We start from the raw sequence: 25,465 nt of genomic DNA, 5'->3' as shown, positions 1-25,465 counted from the left end.
TGCACAGCACTGCTTTAGCCACTATCTTAAAGAGATTCCAACAGCTAGGGACAAATTAAATGGATACTACAATTTACCTGGCACACTCAAACGATATTTAATAAATATACAACCGTCTTGCCATAGCCTCTGCTCAATCCTTCCGTTACCTAGCAACAACGCTTTTCGAAATCGAAATGTCTGACTAAATAGAAATGAAATCGTGCTAACGGAGAAGCAGACACATACATCGAGCTAGTCAGCTGAGCCGCACACAGAAAACATGGCGGCTGCAGAAACGGACCGAAGCTTGAAGATGAGTGAAATTAAACAATGCCTCCCACATATAAGCAAGGTAGGCTGTACAACGTGGAAGAGTTTTACGCATAAGCATCCAAGTAGATACGGATAGTTAAGCGCTCATGAACCTTTAAAACTGGCTTTAAAACACATATCAACTTTCCTTCGACAGGCATTGTTGACAGCCGCCTGTTTGACGTATCCCAATGAACCGGTGGAGTTCCTGAAAAGAGTGCTTATTGCATTCCAGGGACATGATAATCTGAGAACTGTCGACTGGTATGTACCGCCTGCGTTTGATAAAACAACCGCTTGGTGGCTCCATTTCTCATGTATTTTGTCTTGGATAAAGGGGGAACACCAACTCTGCAATTTTCACTGCAGTCATACAATTCATACAATCTAATGAAAGTTTTTTTTTTTGTTTTGTTTTGCAGGCAAAAATTTGTTGATTATGTAAACGATTTCATAAAAAAAGATTCTCTGAAATCCAAAGCTGTAGAAACAAGTTCCCAAAGCACCCAAATGGTATTATACAAGTATGTAATAGTGAAATACAGATTTTGGAAGTGAATACATTTTAATTTAGGCATTTATGTGCTTTGCAGGAGCGATACTGTCAATTGGAAAAGGCTGCCTCTTGTTACATGAGACACTTACTGGGTATGTGCTTCAGGTAGGTCTACACTTGTGCTATCAAGAATTACAAGCGCTCAGTGCAATTTAAAGAAATCTATACAGACATGTGGCATACCCTTTTGTGACTTCAGGAAGCTTTCTCCCAATTTTTCCCCAAGTCATTTTGCAAATTGAAGTGAGAACGGCATCTATGTACAATATCTTAAAGCAGATTTCCATTGCCGTTTATCAGCCTCGTCCGTTTGCAACAGGTCCTTGTCAAAACGTCGTCGCCCTCCTGGAGCGGTTTTTGGACTTGATGTATGCCTTCACAGAGGAGCGGGAGGATTTTTGGGGCTTTGGGTGAGAAGAACTTTTTGTGTTCTTCCGGATCCAGTTCAGATCTGCATCTCTGGGTTCAGACAACAGCTCCGAGGGCCAAGAGGCAAAGTTAGTGGCTCCGTTTCCATGGTTTCAGAAAGCATCTGTGAGCGGTCTGGCTGGCTTATGGGTTTTAGCAAGCCAGCTTTCATTGCTTCTTCATAGCCACTATTTAGGAAAAGGAATTTGTCTTGAGGAGAAAAGGAGCTCAGGCGACCCCGAGGGGAGATTTCTTTCTGGATAGCTTTATGTGGAGTGAAAACATTTTCATTTGGCTTGTAACGAGCAAAATTGTATTCCGGATGGGCAGCCAGAATAAACGGACCGGAGTGGAACTTTTGGTGTCTGAAAGTGCCGGAACGTCCAGTCGGGTCATGCGTTGGACTGAAAGGTTGCACGCTGAATCCAAAGTGAAAACCACCCTGCTCCTTTTGAGGTTTATTTGCATCCAACTCAAAATGTGAAAAGAGAAATTTTGAAGGTATCTGCAGCAGGTATCATGCTTGCAGATACCTGCCGCAAGCATGTGGGAGGATACACTCCGTCATTTGATCTCTTGCCAACACTGGATTCGTATGCATGAAAGGACTTGGATGCTTTCTTCTCCTTTAAGCCTTCAACATTTGGAATGTAGATATAATTTTTTGGTATGAAGTAATTCAAAGATGGGGGTTTGTGTAGAGAAAGGACATGAGATTGACCCACCCTGTGGAATCCCTTACTGTTGTCGGCACCAGATGAAAACACAGGGATGCATTTCGCCTTAAGGTCCTTTGACCTGTAACGTAGAGAACTAAACTAGATCTCCTCACTGAAAAGAAGATGAAATCTTGAGATGGGCGGTCAAAAACAGCTACCGTTTTATGATTGATGAATGAATCACCAGAGAATCTGCTCAAGGGGAATTTTCTCTGCTCATAGCCTGACTGAACATGACTGTTTTTGGAAACACTCAAGAAAGCGTCTTTGCGTCCACAGGTGGACTATCATTGGTATGACACTTGACATAACAATGTCAAATGACTGGATAAACATTTGGCGACTGTAAAACATGTAACCGCTTGAAGAGTAGAAGGGATGATGTTTTGAGTGAAATGAGGAGGCTTTGTGAAGAAGCTGTATTCATCCACTTCTTGGTTATTTTGATCTCGTCTGCTCAAGACGTTTTGTTCATTTTCACCTTCGGTGTCTTTATCCACCATATCTGGTTGGCTTTGCACCATCTCTTCAGGGAAGCTGCCAACAGAGCCAAAACCCAACACGTCTTCATGGAAAATTGGTTTACTCTGCAGTGAAACAAAGCTTTGCTCCCGTTTAGTCTGTGGACCTCTGGCCAGGCCTTATTTAAACGGCCTTATTTCTCCTGTTGCCTAACCTGTTGTACATTGTCTCCATGTGCAGTATTATAACCGATCAGGAAACAAACAACACATTATTTTCACTGGGATTTAAACGGAGGGGGGTAAAAAACTCCTGACATGCTTATCAGTTTGAGGAGGAAAGCAGATGCAGCCCCATAAAAGCATGCATAACCAGGAAACCCTGAAACACTGAAATATTTATAGATAGAAAGCAATCAAGCTAATTAGGGCAAAACATCTATATAAAATGCAACACGTGTTTATACCCAAATGAAAGATCCATGACAGCACATGCAGCAGCAGAGCGGAAACAGCAGACCCCTGATGAAAACTGCAGCTGCCTGTTTGGTAATCTGCCTAAATACCTGCAGGTGCAGCAGCTCTTCAGAGGTCACTAAGAAAAGGAAAAAAACATCAGGACTTCACATTAAGAATAAATCAGTCAACGAATACGCCAAGGTTGTTTTGTTTCTGAAGGCAGCTAGGTTATTTTGCTACATTTATTTTCATCTCTTCTTTCTGCCTCCAGATCCACCTTCCAGTCTAGTGGCGGCAGGAATTCACTTAAAAAAGCTTGCCAGCTACCAATCAGATATAAAGAGGAAGCATGCATACAGACTTACAGGAATGCACTTCTATTTTATTCCCTACATTTCCTGTTCCTGGCAATCCGTATGTTTTAAATGCATTTTCCTTCTCGGAATAATTTCAGCAGTGGATGCGTTTTATGTGAACACTGGAAGTCGTCTCTGTTATCCTTATTTCTCCTGTTTCCTAACAATGAAACTCTAGAAGATAAAATAGATTTGATTAGCAAATATTAGGTTGGACCCACTGCTGTATAATTAATGCATGGACCCCTCACAGCCTCTCTTTTGTCCCTGTTGACTGAATTATTGATGAGTTGTGCCTGCCGTGGTGTGACAGGGCGTGGAAGAAGTTCATTCAGCAGAAGAAAAACGAAATCTTAGCGATGGCTCTGCAGATGCAGGTGGCAAAGATGTATGCTGAGGAGAAGTGCCAGAAAGCTGCATTCTTTGGATGGCTGATCTTTGAGAAGTCATACAGGAAGAGAAAAGCAGGTAGGTGATGGTGAGAAATGATAATGAATGCTGCTGATTTATTGCATTTGAAAGGCATCCCACTCCAGTTAGTGAAGCCAGAGAAAACATTTGCTGTGGTTAAATATGTCCAAGCTGAAAATCCTTCCAGATGCTGTTGGATTGCTCCAGTCTAGTGACTCATTTTATCCTGAAAGTAGCTAGAGACTGGCAATAAATTCTGAACTCTTAGGGGGCATGTTTGCTGAAATTTTTTTTATTTTTCGAGTTAATGTCATGCTAAAGCAATATCCCTTCCCTACACAGCACTTTAAATGAATCGAGGGCTAAAGCCAATACTCTCATAATAGGGTGAGAATGGCATGACCTCGGCATATAATAGATCTTTAATGCAACGGAGCAGAGTAGAGCGAGCAAAAACATACATTTTAGAATTAAATTAATAAAATATTACAGCAGGCATTTGAGTTTTTTAGAGGGGACAAGAGGGAGGGGACACACTGAACAGGTCGGCATTTCATCGCAGGGCAACGCAGACGCACACAGGACACGCTCTCCCACACACACATAATATTTCTTTCTATCTTCACCAGGACTTCCATTCAATTTTATTTTTCCGTAGCTTAACCCTGACTTTTATGCTAAACCTAACCTGAACTCTGTTCACACCTTAGTTTTAAACCTAACCCATAACCCAAAAGCCTTAAAGGCCTCTTGGTCTTCAGAAGGTCAGTACATATGACAGAAATCATCTTAAGTAGCATAGGTGGGCAAGTACACACACAAACTAACACCTAAGGGCAATTTACAGTAATAGATTGATCTAACAGTCATGATTACCAAACATATTCTGGGAAGCCAAAGCGTCCAGAGAAATATTATCATTATTATCATCATTGTTTAAGACGTGAACTGGCAGACTATTCAGTTAGGTATAAAAAAAGATGTTTTTTTTAATATCACGTTCATTGTTAAAGAAAAGTTTCTCATTCATTTAGCCGCCATTGCGAAACTTCAGAATCTGGTGTACAAAGTCCGCTTCAACCGCTACATAACAGCTTGGCACGTCGTTACTATGGATGCAAAGAGGCGAAGAGAGTATTTTGAGGTACTAAAGATATTCCTCTGAAAGTACGTTAAACATAAGTTGCTTTCTCATTTACCAGTTCTCGTTCTTATATAACTGGCAGAGGTTGGAGGCAAATGTCAAAGAATTCGACAGTAAAGGTCAGCGGCCTTCTAAGACTCATCTGCTCGAGAAAAGAGTTGATGGAATCTCAGACCTCCCTCATCACCTGTCACTGAAGGTACCTCATCTGCAGCTCTCACCATTCATTTGTTTAGATAGTATTGTTAGTATTATCCTGGTCTTCATGTTGAAGCTCCAGCTATTCTGTTCCCCTCTGTAAGGAGTCAGTGGTGAGATAATTTGTGTTATTTTAGGCAGTGTGTGAACTCTGTTGTAATCCTGCATACAGGTTCTCTGAGTGATTAAACTCAGATGCAGATCATTATAGTTTTATTGCAGTCTGTATCTCATGCATATATTTATACATGATTTATATCCACTAAAGTAAGAGCCGTTTTAACTTGGTCTATTATTAGCCATGCTTGCTCGCTCCACTTTTAGCCTTTGATTGTTTTGGATTCACAGCAGCTGGCAAAGTGAGAGATTTGTTGGCCTTCCTTACTCTGGTGTTTCTATAGAGAGTATCGCCTGATAAATTGTGCTTCGGCATGACTATGTTTGGAAACAGACAGGGGCTGCTTGCTTACATATCTCTGCCATAAAAAGTGGCAAAAGGGACGATGAACCCAGTCTGGGTTCTGTCAGTACCCAGTCTGGGTTCTGTGAAACCAAGGAACAACTATCAATCTGTCAGCATCAAAGTTGTGTCATAGTTTTTGTCTGAATTTCTGTGCCAGTGTCTTTTGCCTGAAACTTGTGTAAATCTCTTTTTTGTTCTCAGATCTTTCAGTATTTAGAATTAAGGGACTGGCTAAACTGTTCTGAGGTGTCCAATACCTGGAAAGCGATTGTCCACTCAGGCTCGTTGTGGAGTCAGGTCTGTGCTGTGAAATATTTATAGAGGATTAGTACAAATAAATATTCATGCTCGTTAAAACTTCAGTGCCATTCATTGGGGTTTTATGTGACACACTAAATAAAAAATAACCCGAAACATAATAAAGGAAAATGACAGTAGTAGTAGTAGTTTTTAAAGACTGTGTCATAGTTTTACAACATGACCCCTTTAACTTTAAAAACCCCAAATAAGATCCATCAGAAGTCAATTGATGATTAGTTTTTTTGTCTGCAATTTAATCTCAATGTAAATACAGCAGTACATTGAAGAACATCAGAAAGCAAACAGCATCATGAAGACTAATGAACACAGCAGACAGGACAGGGAGAAGTTTACTGCAAGGTTAGCTCATAAAATATACAACATTTAAGTATTTCAAAGAGCTCTTTTCAATCCACTATCTGGAAATAGAAAGAATATGGCACAGCTACAAACCTTGGTTTAGGGTTTAACTCCGAAACCAACTGACCAGGGGAGAAGAGATGTATCAGAGACACAATAAGAAGACCTGTCAGCCATTTTGAGGACTGAAAGAACACGCTCTGGTCAGATGAGGCCAAAATATAACTTTTTATCCTGCATGCTGAACAAAGTCACACATAGTAAAACATGCAGGGAGCAGCAGAATATTTTTCTTTAGTAGGGGCAGGGAAGCTGCTATGTCATGATATCGAGATGGTTGGAGCTAAATGGAGCACAATCCTTGAAACCTGTTTTCTGTCCCAGAGGTTTATTTTCCTGCAGGACAATAACCTAAAACAGAGAGCTACAAAGTAATGGGTCAGACCAAAGTATATTTGTCCATTAAAAAGCCACAATTAAAGCTTAGACTGATTTCCAACTAAGAATCTGAGCAAATAAATTAAACTGAATGAGCTGGAACTATTTTACAAAGAAGAATGAGCATAAATCTATTTCTCTAGATGTGCAAACCTGATAGAGACATCAGTATGAAGTGCAGAAAATGGTGACTCTACACAAAGCATTTCAGCTTTTTATTTATAAAATAATTCAAACCCATATAAATATCTCCTTGAACTTCATATTTAGTTGTTTTGTTCTATCTGAAAATATCTGTGCCTATAATGTTACATAATCTGAAAAAGCTGAAGTAGGTTGAATACCATTAGTACAGTGGTAAAGGTTCATGCCTAAAGTGTTTTTGTCTCTGCTAGATTGACTTCTCGGTGGGGAAAGACTGGGTAACAGATGCTATAGTGCAGAAAATACTGAAGAGCTACCGGCCCTTTGTGACCCACCTGAACCTGCGCGGCTGCCATTCGACAAAATGGTCCAGCTTAAAATATATCAGTGAGTTTTAATTTCTTTATTTGTGGTTTTTTTTAATGTCTTTTACTTGTGCCAATACCCACAGGTGATCAAATGTAAGCTGTGCTGTTTAAAATGCTAAAGTCAAACCAGCTGCAGTGGGACTGTTCATATTATGAATTACCTGACAAACTGTAACAAGAAAAAATCAAAATGCAAAAAACATAGCAATGAGATGCAGACTGTTGTACTGTATTGACAGAAAGGGAGAAATGAAAAGTCTTTATTAAAAACAAATCATTTGAGTCAGGCCAGTCGGAAGATCTGGTATTTTTGTGCCACTCTCAGATGGCTCGGCTCCAACTCTTCTTCTTCTATTTCTCCTTGTAGTTCCATTGGTGAGTCCCAAAGCTCGGCGTCCCTTTGGTTTTGATCCGGTCTGCTGAGCTGTCTGTCTTTAGGACAGTCTCTGTTGTAAGAATGCACATAGTCCTCCACTCTCTCCCCATTATATTCTAGGGGAGATTGGCAAAGCAGGCCAGAGTGCTTCACCCCTGGATGCAGACGTAGCCAATACACCATGTAGTGTATGCTGGGGGGTGGAGGGAGAAAAAGTAAGCAATTATTAGAATAAGTCTTTGGAGTCTTTGTCAGCGGTTTGGGGGTGGAACTCACTTGTAGTCGCACATCCAAGGATTTCCTCCTAGTTTTAGCTTGGACAAGAAGTACAAATCTTCAAGAACTCCATACTGAACAAAATGCAGCCTGTTGGATGACAGGTCCAGCTCTTGAAGGTGTAAAAGTCCAGACAGGGACCCTGCAAAACAGTAGAACAGTGATTGACTCGTGAGAAGACGTACCTAAACAGTCGTACCACCATGCCACAAACATTTTAAAACACAAGAAGCTCTATTTCTTATTTGTTTTCATTGCATGAGGGATTGAAGGATGGAAATTATTTATGCATTCTAGTTTTGCACAGAAGCTGAAACTCTCAAGTTTCTAGTTAAATACATTAACGTTCGAAATCCTTGTAGCTTTTGCTTTCAGACACAGAAATGCATTAATAATGCAGTACATTCTATTCCAAAGCAAAACGAGAGGAGAAGTTTATCAGTTGTGTTGTTATTCTGAAGAAAGTGATGGAAACTTTGAGCAATTACCTGAGAGCTGTTATTGCAGCCAAGGACAATTTGATTTCACTCCACAGTTCCTGCATTTCTTGGTTTTTGACTCAGAAGCAGCATATTTTATGCTACCCACATGTTTACTATTGGATAAACTTCAAGAGGCTTTCCACTCTGCAATATTTATTTTGTAGGTCTGGAACCAAGATGCAGGTGTGACACAATTAGGCCCAACACCACAGTTTGTAAAATATCGTCCATATCATGATGTCTGAGCCACTGTGCTTCACAGTGCATGAATTTAATGTTTGAGGGACCTCTGACAAACTGTCCGAAGGTGTTGCACCATTTCTTTTAAAACCAGTAAATGTGCGCTTTCCTCTTCAGCCAGTTTTCAGAGGCGTGCAGAGGTTTCTTGCCTTTAGCTTGACTTCACATTGGGTCTGTTGATGGTTATAGTTTTCTCTTGAATTATTCTTTGATTACCCTGGAAATGATCAGTGATTAAGTCTATTTTCTGTCAATACGGTACAACAGTCTGCGTCAGGTTTTGCATTTTCTTCCCAATCTGCCTCACTTAAATTTTTTCTTTAAGCTTTTGAATTCAGTCAGTCAAGCATCCAATCATTTTTGGCACTATTTCAGATATTTCACACTTTCAAATCAACTTTTTAATCAAGATTCCTGAACAATGTCAGGATTGGCCATTTTCCCCAGATTTCAACATTTAAGCTGCATTATTTAACGTTTGCAAAATACATTTTTCTATATTGTATGTTATATTATATGTTGTTATAATATAATATTGGACAGATAAGCTTTGAAAAAAATCAAGCTCCTCCTCCTCCCTGAGGTATGATTGCTGTCTGAAGAAATGCACAGCTCCCAGTCAAAAACAACCAATCAGAGCCAGTCAAGTATACTAACTTGACTTATCAGGTGCCTTTAGTTTGTATTCCTTCCTGTAGATGGACTGGTTCATTTTTTTTTTTACCAGAACCAAGTTCGGACTGAAGTTAAATAGATTTCAGTTTAAGTCGCCAGCGGGATTAGCTGCTGGTCTGCTGATGTTAAATTCAGTTCCTACCAGTGGGCCGTGATTTACTCAAACACAGCGAGGCTATATATCAGCATGTCTCCTTGTATACCTCGTCATAAATAAAGCTAAGCCTGTATATACATGTATGGCTGAATGCCCACCACTGCTCAAAATAAAAAAGGGGAAAACTGAAGCCACAGCAGTTGTTTAACTGTTCCCCACCTTTTGGACTTCAGATTAAGATAAACACAACCGTATAAGTGCAGCAATTCATTCTAAGTATTACCGAGATGATTACATACAGGACATGTTATTATATCCAGTAATCCTGATGAATCTGTGAGCATGGGGGGTAACACTTACCCGTGTCGATCCGCTGCATGTCGTTGTTGCTGAGGTTTAGGATTCTGAGACTTTTTGCTCCTTGAAAATCTCTGGGTTTAAGATGGTGGATTTGATTAAGGGACAGATCGACCCGAACAACACTGTCTGGAATACCTGAAGGCACCTCAGTTAGACCTGGACAGACACAGGAAGGGTACATTTACATTTATTTATTGCAACTTTTTTTTATCCATATTCACCTACATATGATTTATTAAATGAAAGACTGTTGTATCAAATTATTTCTGATTCCACATTTCTGTCACTTGCAGAAGAGACAAACTGCAGCTTCAAATAAATCTAGGAGAAGCCAGCAAACACAATAGTATCACATAACTGATTTAGTCCATTTACTCGAAAAATTTAAATATTTTTACTCTAATACGCTGGTCAAAACTCTCTCTCCAACCAGATAAGGTGCTAATAAATTGACATTAATTAGTGTTTATAGGAATAACTGACTCAGCACTGAAAAAAAGACAGATGTGCATTGATTCATTTTATGTCTTGCCATGAAAATGTTTCTCTTTCAAAAAAAAAACCCCAACAAAACAGCAAAGTTCAGCTCTTCCAGTAACCCAACAGTAATTATGAATCATCTGCTCTTAACCCCTCTGTTACATAAGACCAAGTGTTGGGGATTACAGGACCAGCTTTAGGGCTCACGGTAGAGAGACGTTAATCAAATTGATACTTGGGAATAAAGCCTGATCTTGAACTTGCCTCGGTTCCTGCAGTCCAACCACGAAACGGGGAAAATGTAAGTGTGGCACAGCGCGGTGGCGTCTAGTTTGCCGCGGATCGGAATGGGTTCTATAGTTTGAGTGAGGTTGATGTTTGGGCCAAATTCCTCACACAGTAATTCAGGATCGATCTGCTTCAGCTTCCTGTCCTTAAGGCTGACTGGTTCTGCACACCTAGAACAGGAGATGTTTACAGGTTAACAGTAAATCAATGATGCTCTTATTAAATATCTGGTGGCATCGTTTACTTGGCATGATTCCCTAGGTTACGGTTGCTTGGGACTTGAAGAGTGCGTATGAGGCTTTCCATTGGACAGAGACATTTCCAGGGATTGTCGTAGAGACGCAGATAGTGAAGGTTTGGCATTGGGATGAGCGCCTCTTCGCTGAGCGTTCTCAGTTGGTTGTGTTGCAGCAGCAGGGTGGTTAGGTGAGTTAGACCCTGAAAAGCATCTTCATCCACTTGTGAGATCTGATTTTGTTGAAGATCCAGACTGGATAAACGTTCGTATCCAAGGAAGGATCCACCGCGGAGCGCTTTAATTTGGTTGCGGGCCAGAAGGAGATGGTTAGGTACTCTGGACCAGGTGCTTGAGCTGGGGATGAAAGTGAGACTTTGATCCTGACAATCCAGATAGACTTCTCCAGATTGAGTCATCTCTGAGCAGTTTGGTATCACAACGCCAGAAAGGCCCGATCTGCTCTGACGCCGCAGAGCCTTCATCCTTGACCTTTGGAAAAAAAAGTCCAGCATCTCATAATTTGTATATAAACACTGCACAAGTTGTACACATCAACACAGTGCTGTAAAAAGTATTCAACTCCTGACAGATTTTTATGTCACTTTATTAATTTTGCACATCTGTGCTCTCACATTTGACTAAAATATCACATTTCATGTTCATGCCATTAAATAAAACTATGAGACTTATTTCCCTCCGACCTGTGACGACTGTTGCATTTTGTGTGCTAAGTAATAATTTGTTAATGGGAATGATGTTTTACTTTATTTATTGCTGCCATTTGAGACGTGATGATCTGGCTACTTAACTTGTGAATGTTCCAGGGTAATTGTGTCAGTTCACCCAGAGTTTGGCAGATAAAACTTTAGATTTAGTAGTTTAGAAATATAAAATTGGTCCCCTGCTGCTGAAACTGTGGCTGTTGGTGATTATGTGTGTTTTCAGCCACTAAGCACAGTTGCGATTAGATGCGGGACAATAATAAATCACTCAACAGACCTCTGAAAAATTTGGCCCCCCTCACTTGGGAGATTAAGGTTAACGCCCCTGATCTGCTGTGATTCCTAAAAGCCCTCATCCTTATTCTTTGGAAACAGACAGAAACAAATCTCAGCTCACTATGACTTATAAACACCGGAGTCTCTGGAAACAGAATTGTAAACAGCAGTGAATCCATACCTTTCCCGTGTAAGTTTCTGCCTCTTAAGTCCTCGGCCCTTCCCTGGTCTCTTTGGCTCGGTGGAAGGGAGCAGCGAAAGAGCCACAAGGACTAAAAAGATCAGTGAGATCACACGCATCCTGAACTCTGCAGGGTGTTTATTTTCACCTACAGGAGCAAGAGTCAAAGCGGGAATCTGTGAAGAAAGTCTTCAGTCCGCTGTCTGACGGGCAGCTGTGTTGGTTTTGATGCAACACAGATTCTCTTTACTCTGTTGTGGAAAAAAAGCTCAAGTCAGCACATCATCAAAGAGAAGAGACATCACATAAAATTGATATGTATCGAGGTTTATTACTAGTACATAGATGAAAACAATTTAACAAGCCTTGCTTTGCTCATTTTGTTTTTTCTTTTCTCTTTTTTTCTTTCCTTTAGGCGAATGCAAAAACTTGCAGGAACTCAACTTGTCCGAGTGCTTGGCTATTTCTGTAAGTAAACTAGTATATGGTTTGAAAGTTGGAGAAAATCTTGAGACTAAAAAAAAAGTTTTTGGGTTATATATGCAGTTTTAAGGCTAAAACATTTGTCATGTTGATTTAATGCCACCCTGCATTAAATTACAGATTGGCAGGATTTCTGGAAACCACATTCCCCACACAAATGAATCACTCTGACTCATTTTTGTCCAGCAGTCGTAAATCTCTTTTTTCTTATTATTTTACAGTGTGAAGAAAAGGAAAGCAAAAGTTTACTGTAAACTTTTTGTAGTGGTTTTAGTTCCACTCTAATGTTACATTTGATCTCAGCTGCTGGTACCTGGATACTGGTATAAAGGCACAAAAAAGTTGGCCGAAACTTTCCATCCCACCGTTCACATGTTTAGTAATCCTTACAGTTCGATGACAGGTTATGTTTCTCTGCGTCTAAAGTTTTCCCTGTGCTGTGTACAGTTTCTCAGTTCCACCCTTACATGCTGCTGCCAATCAACTGCTAAACTTTTTCCAACCTCTCAAAACATAAAAGTTTGACTCTTTGGAAATATTCAGCATTCAAAAAGTGAATATGTTTGTGGCATGACCAGTAAAGGACTGCCACCATATCACTGTTGGGAAGCTAGAAGCTGCATATCTGTTCAGTCAGACTTTATTTTGTTTTTTATTTATGTAAAGAAAAAGTGTGATTGGCTAATTCTAGTTCTGCAGCCGATTCAGACAATGTTATCAGCTAATATATGGTTAATCTACATGCTTTATTACATAAGGAAAAAACTGTAAACGCATGTAAGAATCCATGCAATGAGCTTTTTACAACTACTAGATGAAGCAGTAATAATAATAAAAAAAGGTTAATCAAATAATATTTATTTTAGCCGCAATTGGAATTTTGTTTTCTTTGCTATTTTGATATAAAAGTGAAATAGCAATGGTTTTGTTCTAAATTATAATGTAAGTACATCAAAAGCCTGAAAGTTCAACCCGATGCTCAGACCTTTAGTTTCGTACCAGAAAATGACAATGTTTAATTATTAACAGCATAATCTTTGTTTTCACATAAACTGAGTCTTAAATGTCTTTCCAGAAAATGAAAACCCAAAATGAAATGTTTTCTAATAATAGTCCGCTTCAAAATAAAACATGTAAATCAATCTTTGTGACGCTGAGAGAGACATTTTACATTAAACTCTGCTCTTTACCAGGATATGATGATTCACAAAATCACAGAGGGATGTCCGTGCCTGCTCTACCTGAACCTTTCTTACACACTCATAACCAACCAGTCTTTGAAAGCAATATTCAGGTAAATATTGTGAAATAAAAGCTCCAGATTTAGCTTTTTCTACCCTATATGTACACTTTTTTTTTTTTAGTCTAGACGAGCTTGAAATCAGTCACCGCAGTAACAATAAAAAATATCAGGCAGTTCTTTTTCTCAAATAGGAATTGCCACAGCCTTCAGTACCTGAGTCTGGCCCACTGCCGCAGATTCACAGATGATGGATTTACAACCCTGACCACAGAGGAAGGTGGTCGAAATCTCATCCACCTCGACTTAAGCGGATGCCTTCAGGTCAGCCATTTTGCTTCTTTTGGTTCCTAATCAATACAATCGAAGTCTCCTGATGACCAAAGCGACAGTTTACTCCTAGACTCAGTTTCCAACTACTGCATCCACTCTCCCGTTTGCACGTGTCTGATCTTGTTTCTCCCTCTGCACTGGGGCGCATCGGAGCGAATGGGGGAAGGTCTGTGAAAGTTTCAAAACATCTAAGTGGAGGGGTTGGGTTTACACACCCACCCTCTCCGCATGTGTACACCATGTAACATTTGCACTCATTGCTCCGGGGACGAGCATTAGCTGGGATCCAGATGTATGGTTTTCACCATGAGATCATAAGAATGCAGAAAATGCCAAAAAAAAAAGCAAAACGCAGAGAAGTGGGTGAAAACCCACTTTCCCCCCTCTCTCTTCACAGATGACACCCAAAGGGTTCGATTACATTTCTACAGGATGCCCGTCTCTCAAAGAGGTTGTGATGAACGACATGACAACTCTGTCAGACACCTGTGTTTTGGTAAGAGTTTATTTCTGCAACATTTCAGAAGTCACACAAAGTAAACCGGATGTTACTGAGATCATAAACTCTGGCGTATTATGTGATGTGCATAAACAACATCAAATCAACGCTGAAGCAACACAGTTCCTTAAAAAGTATTCATACCCCCGTATATTTAACTTGGGTATTTTGTTGTGGACCAAAAACAAAGAGGTGCATCACAGTGAAGAAGAAGCAAGAAAGTTCAAGCTAAGTCAGAATAGATGTAGATGTTTGTCAGCATCCATCATCAAGTCTTCCCATAGAGTCTTAATTTAATTTAGGTCTGGACTTTGACTAGACTATTGTAACAGACAACTGTACAGCTTTTGCTCTATGTTTTAATGTCTTTAACTGGTGGAAAGCAAAACTGAAAATGAGGAATAGAGCTCCCACAGCTTGATGCAGCCACCACCATGTTTCACCATGAAGGTTTTTTTGTTGTTGTTGTTTTTAGGGTAATGTGCATTGCCTGTTATACTCAAACCCTCTTAGCATGTTGCACAGAGGGTCGAGTGTCATCTGGTCACGGTGTTTCGTGTTTGTTTGGTCTCTTCATGGCTTGTGGCAAAATGCAAAAAAATACTTATGGCTTTTTCCCCCCCAACAATGGATTTTTTCTTTCCAAATTCGTACAATTGTACAATAACTGAGCAGTAACTCTCTGCAGCTCCTGCAGAGTTACGAAGGGCCTCTTTGTTCCTTCTCTAATTCATGCTCCTCCTACGTGGCCTGTCAGATGTAGTGAGTGGACGGCCATGTTTTGGTAGGTTTGAAGTTGTTATATTCTATTGTCAGATTGATTAAAAACTCATTTATGGGATGTTCAGAGATGTTTATTCAGGATTTAAACCTCTCCACTCTATCCCAGTCTTGTCTGCTGTGTGTCCTGGTCTGCATGACAATATTTGTTCACAGTTGTTCTCTAGAGAGCCTTTGAGGCGTTCACAGAACATCTACATTTATACTGAGACTATTTACTACTTGGATTCAATTCAATTACGTATTAAAGTAAATTGTAAATTGCAATATGAGTACAAATTCATGCTGAACTTTTCTTTTTTCTTTTAACTGTGTCACTTTCTTCCACTCCCACTTCACTTTTGTTGGTATTTCTTATAAAATCTAAAAGTTTGATTCGGTAATACGACTTTATAAGTCAAAGGGTATGAATTCTTTTTCAAGGTGGTGCTGTAAAAGTGAAAAAATAATGTTTTTTTTTTTTTCTTTTTCTACCAGGCCCTACTTTCCAAGTGTTACACTCTGTCCTCCATCTCTCTAGTGGGCTGTCCTCTCCTGTCCGACATCACCTTTAAAGTCATGGCAAAAGTAGCCAATCTGAAAAGTTTGAGTATAGAGGGTGAGACCATTTTGCATCCTGCTGCTGTTCTCTTTCTTAGCCATGTGTGGATGTTATGCACTGAGGCAGGAACATGTTCATGTGTGCTTCAGGCAACAACCAAATAACTGATGTGACCTGGGAGGCCCTGTGCAGCTTCTCCGCTGGTCTCAACAAGCTGCATGTGGTAGACTGTCCTGGAATGACTGATGATGGCATGAGATATGTGGCCATGCTCAGACACTTGAATTACCTGGATGTTTCACTCTGCAGCAGGTGGGTGCAGGTTGTGTTGGCTTCATTTGCTGAATCGATGGAATTACGTCATGGCGTTCTCCATCGTGTCTTTCAGGGTGAGTGATGCTGGAATCAAATGTTTGACTGAAGGTCCCTCAGCAAACAAACTGCATAACTTTAGCCTTAGTCAGTGTTGCCTCATTAATGAGTTCTCCATCAAGAGGATTGCACGAAGGTATTTAGCAACGTTCAACTACAGAGCTCATCCTATCCTGATAGTTAATCTACATTTTCCCTAAATGGGATTCATGGCCTGCACAAAAAAAGTAAAATGTTGCAATTTTGTGTTTGGGAAACAATTTATTAGGTTGCATAAACTGTTCCACCTTAATTTGAGTTACTGTGAGAGGGTGACAGACCAGGCTGTGGAGAACCTGAATGGCAGCTCCATCCAGTCTCTGGACTTGACTGGCTGCAACATCCGAGATCAGGTACTAAACCACGTTGCTTGTTCTCCGTCTCGATGACTATTACAGTGTTCTCTATTTTAGGGACTGGCTTCACTTCAGAAGATCCGTCTAAAGAAGATTGTCATTGCCAAGTGTATATTCATCACCGATCAGGGCATAGAGGTACACAACTTTCAGTCATTAGTGGCCTCAAGTTTATTTCCTTCTGGATATTTTTTGTAGAATCATCTCTCCCTTTAGAAGCAGATGTGAGAAAGAGAAGATATCAGCACAGTTTTATATCCCTTTTTATGCCTTCTTATTTTCCTTCCGGACAGAGGCTGTGCGAGAACGCGAGAGATCTGGAGTACATTGACATTTCCCAATGTCCGGCTCTGACTGATGCAGCAATCAAAGCCATTTCATTTTTCTGCAGTTGTCTCCTCAGACTGAAGATGGCAGCGTGTCCACAGGTTCAGTTTGCATATGCATATGGAGTAAAGTGTTTGTATTTTTCTCCTAACAGAAATTCTTCAGTTCTTGCTTCTTATTTAAGTTTTTCAAATAAAAAAATAGTTTGATATGAAATTAAGAACGCTACTGTCAAACGCTATTCAACCCACGTCACCCTGTATGAAAAAAGTTATTTCTCTGCAAGTCAACCAGATACCAATATAGGTATTGGTATCTGTATCGATACCAGCATCAAGCACTGGGATTCATACCTGTAAAAACAAAACGATATCACGATATCCCGCCATCTGAAGTCAGATGGTGGGAGGGTGGCCAAAATGTCCAGAGTTTGGAGATATGTCAAGGAAAACACAAAGGATGATAAATAAAACAGACTGCCCTCTGTGCTTAGCCGAGCTGAAAATGTGTTTCAAAACAAGAAAATGTGTCTCAACGAGTAATTTGATAAACTATTTACAGATCGAACAATCCGTGTGTCATGCTCTATTTATGATTTGTTGAAACAGTTAAAGTGATTACAGGTTTAAAAAGAAGAGCCCCCCTGTTCTAAATAAATGTTAGTTTAAAAAAATCTATCGTGTGACGTTTAAGTACCAATTTGTTAACTACTTGTTTTATCGGTACTTGGAGTCCCAATACCAGAAAAATCCGGTATCTCCTAAAATCAACCATCTGACTCTTGGTGTCAACAGCCAACAAGCATTTCTCATAAGTGGTGGTGAGTCTTTTACATCTCTGTGAATGAATTTTGGAGGATTCTTCTAAACCAGCCAAACTGGAGTCTTTGGGATTGATGATGCTTCCCATTTAAATCCAAACTTTGACTAGGCTGCCCCACAACCTCATGTTTTCTGTTTCTGATGTTTAATAGTGGACTTGCTGATGTGCTTTGACATTATCCTGGATTTTCTGGTTCCATCAATATTATCCAGATTTTGAAGCAGCAGCACAGCAGCCCAAACACACAGTGTTTGATTGTGCTCTTTTTCTGATATGTGATTTTAGTTTTCAACCCAGATTTAAATGGGTGTACTGCTCTTCTTACCAACCCACAGAATATTTTTAATGAATACATTTTTCACGTAGCACCAGGTTGACTTCATATGTGAAAAATACATTTTGTATTTATTTAGATTTTCTTTGCTGATACTAAAATTTGATCTCCAACATGTGAGCAGATACTTCTTCTCAACACTCGGATGCACACTCACTATTAAATATTATCTTTCTTTAGCCGCTACAGTTCCTCGTTTTGTTTGTGTTCAGATGACAGATATGGCGGTCGTGTATCTGACCACTGGCTGTCAGTACCTGCGAGAACTCGACCTGAGTGGCTGCAAACTCCTCACCGATCGCTCTCTTAAAAACCTAAAAAAGATTTGTCCTCCACTCACCACCATCAGATTAAATGACTGTGCAGGCATCTCATGGTACATTAAAAGTCAAAAGTCTGACATCTGCACGCTTTGCGAGAGCTTGTCTAACAAATGTCCTTTTTTCTTTTTAAAGGGAGGCTGCTGTGAAACTGAAAAGACGCCTCTCGCACTGGGAGTATAGCGGCGACACATCTTCCTCCTGGTTCGATTGCAATGTACACAAGATTGCAATGATCCCGAAGGATAATGACTCATGGGTAACGGAGAGGGACATTGGAAAGTCATGAACAGCAATTACATCCAGAAAGCTCGAAGTTCTGTTTAAATACAGAAAAACCTGGAGGAACGATTATCTTCAAGCAGAGGTCACAACCTTAAGTTCTCAAAGTCCGGTGTGCTGTGACTTTTAGATGCATATTTCATGCAACCTGCCGAATGGTTGAATTGCCTCCTCAGCTGGCAACTAGAAGCTGCAGAGTCCTGCTGACGACATTGTTATTTGATTCAAGTGAGATGCAGCAGAGGTGCACCTAAAAGCTGCAGACCAACATCAAGGGCAGAAATTTGAGGCCCCTGTTTCCGATCACTCCAACCATCGATTTAGGAGCTTTTGTACATTTCTTATTAAAGTGTTTTTATTTTCACTGATATATTTCAAACCAATTATAAACCAGGTAATAATTCACCTGGCTTTGCCATGGTAATTCACTAAAAGGTCTAGACCCTTTTAGTCTTTCTTTTTATTTTTTTTTTTTTACTTAATTGTTATTTTGTGCCCTTTCACAGAAGAACTGGTCAACAATTTCTAAGAGCACAAACTGTAAATGAGACAAATAAAGTTTAATATTTACTAAAACGTGTTAATATACTTACTTTTATAAAGTAAAAACTGTGCAGCAACAATGACATGTTCTCCACGTCTTGTTCTTCACTCGAAAATGCCTTTTACATTGATTTTAAAGAGATTTTTAAAGCTATCTGTAATTATTTTGTTGAGTGATTTATTAAAGAACCTATTATTTTATTAAAATATCTTTTTTAATCATGTAAAAAAAAACACTAAATACACACAGTCACAATACATTGATTGTGTGATTTGACATGAACATTCAAAAGACACTTTAAATTAAATTATATTTTTGAGTGCACTGTGAAGACAGGAGAATAACTTTCAGCTGTTCGCATAGTATTAATATCCGGTTTTCGGCCCTGAGAACATTGCGATGCATCCGGTCACTTAGCTCCCGAGCTTCAGGGACTCAAACCAGCTTTGCGTCCTCAGCTGGACGGATCCTCTGTCTGTCCGAGCTTTGACCCACTGGTCATCAGGAGGTTCTCCACTCATATAGCCTGAGACAAACGCATTAATGTCATGTTTCATTCACTGGTTGGAGGTTTTCATGTCATTGTCAAGTGAAGAAACAACGGATGGTAGGAGCTCACCAGTCAGTGTGGTCCGGCCGTCTGCGGTGTGTCTTTGTTCATCATGCAGAAGAACCTCTGGGCTGACGTTCACCGCCGTGCCGCAGAGATTTACACCGGCTCTCAACGAAGACGGGACACGCACACTCACCGCTCCTACATGACACAAAGATTGAAACTAAATCAGGAGCACAGGAAAAAGTGGGCTCTGTCTACGGCATACTTACCGTCCTGAGTGTGGAGGTCAGCGGTGCCACCGTCTCCCACGTAGACATCAATGCTTCCGCTAATAGAGGAAACCTTCAGGAAACTATTTGAACCATCTGCAGGAGCAAAGCAAACCTCAGACTTTGATAGAAACCATGCGTGGGTCAGTCTGCAGCCAGCCAGCCTGCTTACCAACAACTGTATCCCCAGACTTGTTCTCCACTGTGGCGTTACCTACAATGAATTAAAAAAACAAGATTAAATAACCTCATCACTACCTGCACTTCACCACGCTGAACAGAAAATAAATATCTGAATACTTTAAGCACATCTTGAGTTGTAACACATTACATTACATAGCTGAAATTCACATTCAGGAATACAATAAAATTGTTATTCAATCAATTTTATTTATGAAATATTTCTCAGGATTGTTTGTGATCAACGATGTCACTTTTTACTGCTAACTTGACTTTATAGCCATCTTAAAGCAAAATAGTTGAAAGGTTTGTGGTAGATTGGGACCACATTGTGCTTAAATCAACTGTGACTGGATCTGAGCCCGAGATTCCTTATGGCTCAGCTTTACCAAGAGATTTAACCTAAAGCAGCTGTGGACCAGAATGTACTGGAAACTGCTAAACGAAACAGTTGTTTTTCTGAAGTAAAGTTTCTTTAAGCATTATTTAAACCCTTAAAATCATTGAGTCTGGTGAAGGTTGTCATAGATCAGCGTTTCTCAGTTCCAGTCCGGAAGGAGCACCGCCTTGAATGTTTTAGGTGTTTCTCTGCTGCCATGCATCTGACTTGAATAAGTGGGGGATTAACAGGATTTTGCAGCACTCTGTGGCATGCAGGGGAAGTCAGGCGGTCATTTGAATCAGGTGTTCTGGAAGAGAACATGCAGGGCAGTGGAGAAATCTGGCCAAGATCAATATCTGTGCGGTCAAATCTGGCATGTTTGGTTCACAAGTTTTCAATGTTTGTAGGATTTAAGTTAATGTAGAATATATTTATGTTAAAAGATTTTGTGCAGATTATTTGGATAATACTTACAAGATTAATGAAATAAGGAAAACAAATTACCAGAGTTGGGTAGTAACTAGTTATATTTACTCATTTATGTTTACCTGAGTACATTTTTGAGGAAAATAAATACCTTTTGGTATATTTGAACTATGCTACACTTTTACTGTTACTTGAGTAATTTTATCACGGAGTGTTGCTATTATTTGAGTAAAATGTCTGGATGCCTGAGTAACTTCACAAAGTGAAGAACAAATTTGTTTTAACTATATAATTACCAGACAGAAACGCACAACTGTAGTTTTTACTAAAGTTTCTAATTGAAAAAAAAATATTTAAGTTTTTTTTTGCCTCATTTTGTCATTATTTTATTTATGTGAATTGTTTCCATTTTGATATTTAAACTACCAAAATTTCCAATTTTTTTCCATATTTTGGTTAGTGTGACGATGTAATTCTTAAATACAAAATGATCGATAATTTGATCAGTTACTCAGTACTTGAGTGGCTTTTATACCAAATACTTTTTTGCTCTTACTTGAGTAATCTCTTAAATTGCTACTTTTTCCTTTTCCTTGAGTAAAATGTTTGCCTCAGCATGCTGCATTTGAATTTTTTTGTGACTTTCTAAACCCTGCTGGTCTTCGACTCACACTGTTAACACAACCTGGTTACCTGGTTTTTACGATGTTACGATGGTTTTTACGATTTTAATTGACGGCACCTGGTTTTTAAAAACCAGGTGCCGTCAATTAAAATCAGATGTGCTGAAGCAGAGAAACATCTGAAACATGCAGAGCAGTTAAGATGTGTGTAACCAAGTATGAAAACAGCAGTGAAAACAGGAGAAGGGGATTATATATGCAGAGAGTCACGTATTCTGGAGGAAACAGGAGAGAGGAATTCATATTAGTGTATTGCAATAGGCCATACAAATATGAATTGCCTTTTATTTATTATAGGGAAAAGTGACACTGAATCCAGAAAATGTGGGTGCTAATGTTTTATGACCCTATGTAAGCAGATTTAGGAAGCCTTAGCATCTACATTTAGGTGGTGGTAATTCAATGCAGTTAAACTCCACAGAAGAAAAAGGAGAGTATGACTTGTGTTTTTATTTAGACACCCTTACTCTGATACCCCTAAATAAAATCAGGTGTCACACTTAACTGTGCCAACTGAGTATGGCAACCAAGACATGGCTGTTCAGCTAAGCTAACAGGCAGTTCGAGTGGAGCATTGATCTGAGGAGCAAAGACCCAACGCTCTGTTTGGAGAATGAATTAAGAGGAAGCTATTATTCCTGGACTCAATAAATCAAATGTTTGTGGAAGAGTGCAGAGAAGAAAGAAAATGGCAACCCAGCCATGCACACATGAATTAGTAGAAGTGAGAAACGTTTTCTCACCGTGCACATGACCCAGTTCTACTCTCCCCGAGCAGGAGAACACACGGCTGGACTCGGCATAGACCGCTTTGACCTTCAGAGCTCCGTGCTCCGTGGAAATGTTCATCCTTGTGCCTTGAAGCTTCTTGACATCAACCACCTGCAAGATGAGACCTCAGGTGACCGCACACAGATGTAAACACACACCACTTCAGATCAGAACACACAACATTTAACTCACTGGTGCCGACGGCTGCAATAGGACGCTGCTACCCCCTAATGGCTGCTAAGAATAAGACCGAAGAGCTGCAGAAACCCTGTCCCACTTACGCTGTCTCCCTTTGTGCTGATGTCCACGTTGCCATGGATGGTGCCCAAACCTGTAACGTGTCCGCTGTGGGACCTCACCTCCACTTGATGTCCCTGAGACATCACAAGAGGATGAGGAGTTAAGCCAGTTTCAGATATTTGACGGTTTAACACAATCAATGATTATAAAACTGATGCATATCAATTCTTCACATCATTATTTTGTCTATTTTAAGGCATAAAAATCGCTACAGATTTATTTTTGCAAGTGTCTTTAAATTACTTCCCTTCTTTCATCACCTTTTTTTGTACATTGAAGCCAATAAGAAAGTGGAAACTATAAGACACAATTTAAATAAAGATATTAAATAGTTTTTTTAATATTTGAATAAATATAAAAATGTGTGTGTGTTTTTTTTCCATATAAGTAATAAACTTTTGCTAGAGATGAAATTAAGCATCTCTGACACAAACATTAACATACATTATTACATCACTCTGTTACAATCCACTTCTTTGGCCTTACTCTGGTGAGTAGTAACCAATTACCAAGTACTCATATTAATCATTTTCTCGTGCCATACTTTTTACTGATTAATATTATTTCACACTAACGTTACTTTTACTTTAGTCAGATTTTGGCCACTCTACACACCTCCAGTTATGTCATTGAACGAACAGCAAGAATGTTTTAACTCAAAAATGCCCCAGACACAAACATTATGCTAAACTGGGGCTTATTGTTTTTAACAAACTGTACTGATGCTATTTTTAGGCCTAATATAGAATTTTCAGGCCAAATGCTACAAATACTTTATGTTGCTACTAAATACTCTATACTTGTACTGAATTGTACTTGAGTACAATTTCTGCCTTTCTATGATTTTGATATGTTGGTTACATCTATCTATCTATCTATCTATCTATCTATCTATCTATCTATCTATCTATCTATCTATCTATCTATCTATCTATCTATCTATCTATCTATCTATCTATGAGGAAATACCAACTTTAACAGAGTGAAGCAAACAGCTGCCCTTTTCTGTTTGCACTTTGCAGACATCACTCTCCATCCTCTTCACCTGCACGTTTCCTCCTCCTTCAGTAGTGATGAAGAGATCTGTCAAAAGCACGCAGGTTCATTAAGCTCCATGTTTGTATGCGCAGCTTTGTCATTATTGTAAAAACTCACTAGTTTTGATTGGTGCGTCCATCTCAATCGTGACGTCGCTGTTCACCCTCTCAGCAGAGATGAGCAGCTCCTGGCTCTGTCCATCATAGTGGACATGCAGGTCCTCCGTGCAGCCCCCCCGGTCACTGTCCGGACCGTGGACCGAGATCAGGGCTCGGTTTGCCTCGGGGTAGGCGTGCACGTCCAGCGGGCGGACGCAGATGTTGCAGCGCAACCGGGCCCTCACTGTGGTGAAGGGGCTGACGTCCAGGGCCCATTGCCGCAGGGGCGACGCCTCCGCCCCGTCATGTGTCGGCGCTTTTGCGGGTTCGGAGCTCGAAAAGTGCCGGGAGGCAAGCAGGGGCCACCGGGGCGCAGCGGCAGCCGTGTGACAGGATGTGAGGGGCCAGCACCGCAGGAGGAGCCCCACGGGGCCTCTCTGAGCTGCGGATGTCCACAACATCTCCTCTGAACCTCCAGACACAACAACACAACCTGCTGAGTCTGATGTGCAGTCATTCAGTCCCACCGGGGGACGTGAGTCCCGAGCTGCTACTGAGACTACCAGAACCGCTTGGATTTCAGAATAAAAGTCTGCTATTTCAAGCGTAAGATTTTTAAAACTTCCTGAAGATAATGCGGAGATAATTTGAAGTATCCAGGGCGGCCCAAGGTAGGCGAAGTTTACTGCCGAGACCTCAAGTGGCCATATGACATCATTGAACATATCAGAAAGTGTTAGCAGCCGTTTCCCCGTGATTTCCTGTGAACGCAACATGAAGCTCGGTTCCTGCGCCTGTTTAATGATCCTCTGGACAGGAGCGTCAAACTCTTTTCCTTATCCTCCCTAGCTGCATATTACATTTGTTCCTTCATCCTTTTAATTTGAAGGGAAGTTCATTCACTCTATTGTTCGGTCCAAGTTGCTTTGGCAAACTTCACAGACCGGATGTTGTGTTCTTGCGTAAACCTTGAACCGACCCCTTTCTGGTTTTAACCAATGAAAACAGACAATGGAGCACCATGTGGGTGACGTCAGTTCTAGCGCAAAGGATTTAGGGAAATTGAGTCTTAAAGTTGTTTTTACATCCAGATTGTTATATGAAGGTTAAACAGTACAAAGTTAGATAAGATTTTGATACTTATCAGACATTATATATAAGATACTGTTTTTTTAATTAAACAAACTGTGTTATAAAACAGACCAATCAAAAAAATTAAAAACAGCTTTTCTTCACTGTTAAAAGGAAAAATAGTTCAAAAGGACAATCATTACGATGTGACCTTTGTAATGTAATATACTACCAGCAATACAGGGATGCTTGTTTTTACACAAATGAACTGTAATGAAATCTCATTCCTAATAGTCTCTCATGTGCTCATACTCCTCTGAAACAACTTCATCTCTTCTGAGAAGGATTAGGAGAGAAAATTTGACCATTTTCCAGGAAACCATTTCTGAGGTCAGGTGGACAATCTAATCTAGCTCACAGTAATTCATCCACCAACGCTCTTCAGGGAAGCCCTCTCCAAAGTTGCTCATCCGGGTATCCACGACCTTTGCCTGGTGCTCTGATGGAAAGTCACACTGGAACAGACAGGAGCTCCAAGTTCTTCCTAAATAACCAGGAGCATGAAATCATCCATAATGTCTTTGTATGCTCCACACCCGGCTCCTAAAAAGCAACTCCAAACCAGTCAGGCAAGCGTGTCCCCATTACG

At 40.1% G+C, this 25,465-nt stretch overlaps 3 protein-coding genes across 5 annotated transcripts; 1 reads left to right on the top strand and 2 right to left on the bottom strand.

Annotated features, from left to right (window-relative positions):
* Positions 1 to 62: 62 nt before the first annotated feature.
* Positions 63 to 18,927, top strand: fbxl13 (F-box and leucine-rich repeat protein 13). Of its 2 annotated transcripts, XM_055027381.1 has the most exons (21): positions 64 to 334; positions 452 to 558; positions 717 to 807; positions 888 to 955; positions 3,567 to 3,721; positions 4,699 to 4,808; positions 4,891 to 5,007; positions 5,671 to 5,766; positions 6,963 to 7,098; positions 12,186 to 12,238; positions 13,447 to 13,547; positions 13,688 to 13,817; positions 14,224 to 14,322; positions 15,583 to 15,703; positions 15,796 to 15,958; positions 16,035 to 16,154; positions 16,287 to 16,410; positions 16,471 to 16,551; positions 16,707 to 16,841; positions 18,109 to 18,272; positions 18,352 to 18,927. In XM_055027381.1, the coding sequence occupies exons 1-21, from the start codon at positions 263 to 265 to the stop codon at positions 18,503 to 18,505; spliced, it is 2,397 nt and encodes a 798-aa protein (XP_054883356.1). In that variant the 5' UTR covers positions 64 to 262; the 3' UTR covers positions 18,506 to 18,927. The 2 variants fall into 2 exon arrangements, with proteins under 2 accessions (XP_054883364.1, XP_054883356.1); XM_055027389.1 differs by lacking the exon at positions 18,109 to 18,272 and having other exon boundaries at positions 63 to 334; positions 18,352 to 18,506.
* LOC129358386 (leucine-rich repeat-containing protein 17-like) lies at positions 6,003 to 13,822 on the bottom strand. 2 transcript variants are annotated; one of them, XM_055027400.1, is made up of 7 exons: positions 13,710 to 13,822; positions 11,771 to 12,021; positions 10,598 to 11,080; positions 10,330 to 10,523; positions 9,586 to 9,741; positions 7,732 to 7,873; positions 6,003 to 7,648 (listed from the first exon to the last, which is right to left on the bottom strand). In XM_055027400.1, exons 2-7 carry the CDS (start codon positions 11,887 to 11,889, stop codon positions 7,363 to 7,365), a joined length of 1,380 nt encoding a protein of 459 aa, XP_054883375.1. In that variant the 5' UTR covers positions 11,890 to 12,021; positions 13,710 to 13,822; the 3' UTR covers positions 6,003 to 7,362. The 2 variants fall into 2 exon arrangements, with proteins under 2 accessions (XP_054883375.1, XP_054883384.1); XM_055027409.1 differs by lacking the exon at positions 13,710 to 13,822 and having other exon boundaries at positions 11,771 to 13,446.
* Positions 18,928 to 18,934: 7 nt separating the features above from the next.
* On the bottom strand, positions 18,935 to 24,283 carry fam185a (family with sequence similarity 185 member A). Its single transcript, XM_055027422.1, has 8 exons — positions 23,765 to 24,283; positions 23,583 to 23,692; positions 22,591 to 22,683; positions 22,282 to 22,420; positions 20,040 to 20,081; positions 19,868 to 19,963; positions 19,662 to 19,796; positions 18,935 to 19,568 (listed from the first exon to the last, which is right to left on the bottom strand). The coding sequence occupies exons 1-8, from the start codon at positions 24,204 to 24,206 to the stop codon at positions 19,456 to 19,458; spliced, it is 1,170 nt and encodes a 389-aa protein (XP_054883397.1). The 5' UTR covers positions 24,207 to 24,283; the 3' UTR covers positions 18,935 to 19,455.
* Between the last annotated feature and the right edge of the window lie 1,182 nt (positions 24,284 to 25,465).

Source organism: Poeciliopsis prolifica, unplaced genomic scaffold, assembly GCF_027474105.1.
Source record: "Poeciliopsis prolifica strain line A6 unplaced genomic scaffold, Auburn_PproV2 SCAFFOLD001, whole genome shotgun sequence".
Taxonomy (NCBI): Eukaryota; Metazoa; Chordata; class Actinopteri; order Cyprinodontiformes; family Poeciliidae; genus Poeciliopsis; species Poeciliopsis prolifica.
Note: the sequence above shows the minus strand (reverse complement) of the source record. Positions and strands in the feature narration are given on the sequence as shown.

Bases quoted from the DNA above. Each gene is read 5' to 3' on its own strand.
- fbxl13 (XM_055027381.1), top strand. From the start codon at position 263: ATGGCGGCTGCAGAAACGGACCGAAGCTTGAAGATGAGTGAAATTAAA. The intron at 559-716 runs GTATGTACCGCC...TTTGTTTTGCAG, and splicing joins AATCTGAGAACTGTCGACTG to GCAAAAATTTGTTGATTATG. The intron at 5,008-5,670 runs GTACCTCATCTG...TTTTGTTCTCAG, and splicing joins CTCATCACCTGTCACTGAAG to ATCTTTCAGTATTTAGAATT.
- LOC129358386 (XM_055027400.1), bottom strand. From the start codon at position 11,889: ATGCGTGTGATCTCACTGATCTTTTTAGTCCTTGTGGCTCTTTCGCTG. The intron at 7,874-9,585 runs GTAAGTGTTACC...ACTGTTTTGCAG, and splicing joins CATGCAGCGGATCGACACGG to GGTCCCTGTCTGGACTTTTA. The intron at 7,649-7,731 runs GTGAGTTCCACC...TCCACCCCCCAG, and splicing joins CCTTGGATGTGCGACTACAA to CATACACTACATGGTGTATT.
- fam185a (XM_055027422.1), bottom strand. From the start codon at position 24,206: ATGTTGTGGACATCCGCAGCTCAGAGAGGCCCCGTGGGGCTCCTCCTG. The intron at 23,693-23,764 runs GTGAGTTTTTAC...TGCTTTTGACAG, and splicing joins GGACGCACCAATCAAAACTA to ATCTCTTCATCACTACTGAA. The intron at 19,797-19,867 runs GTAAGTATGCCG...TGTGTCATGTAG, and splicing joins TGACCTCCACACTCAGGACG to GAGCGGTGAGTGTGCGTGTC.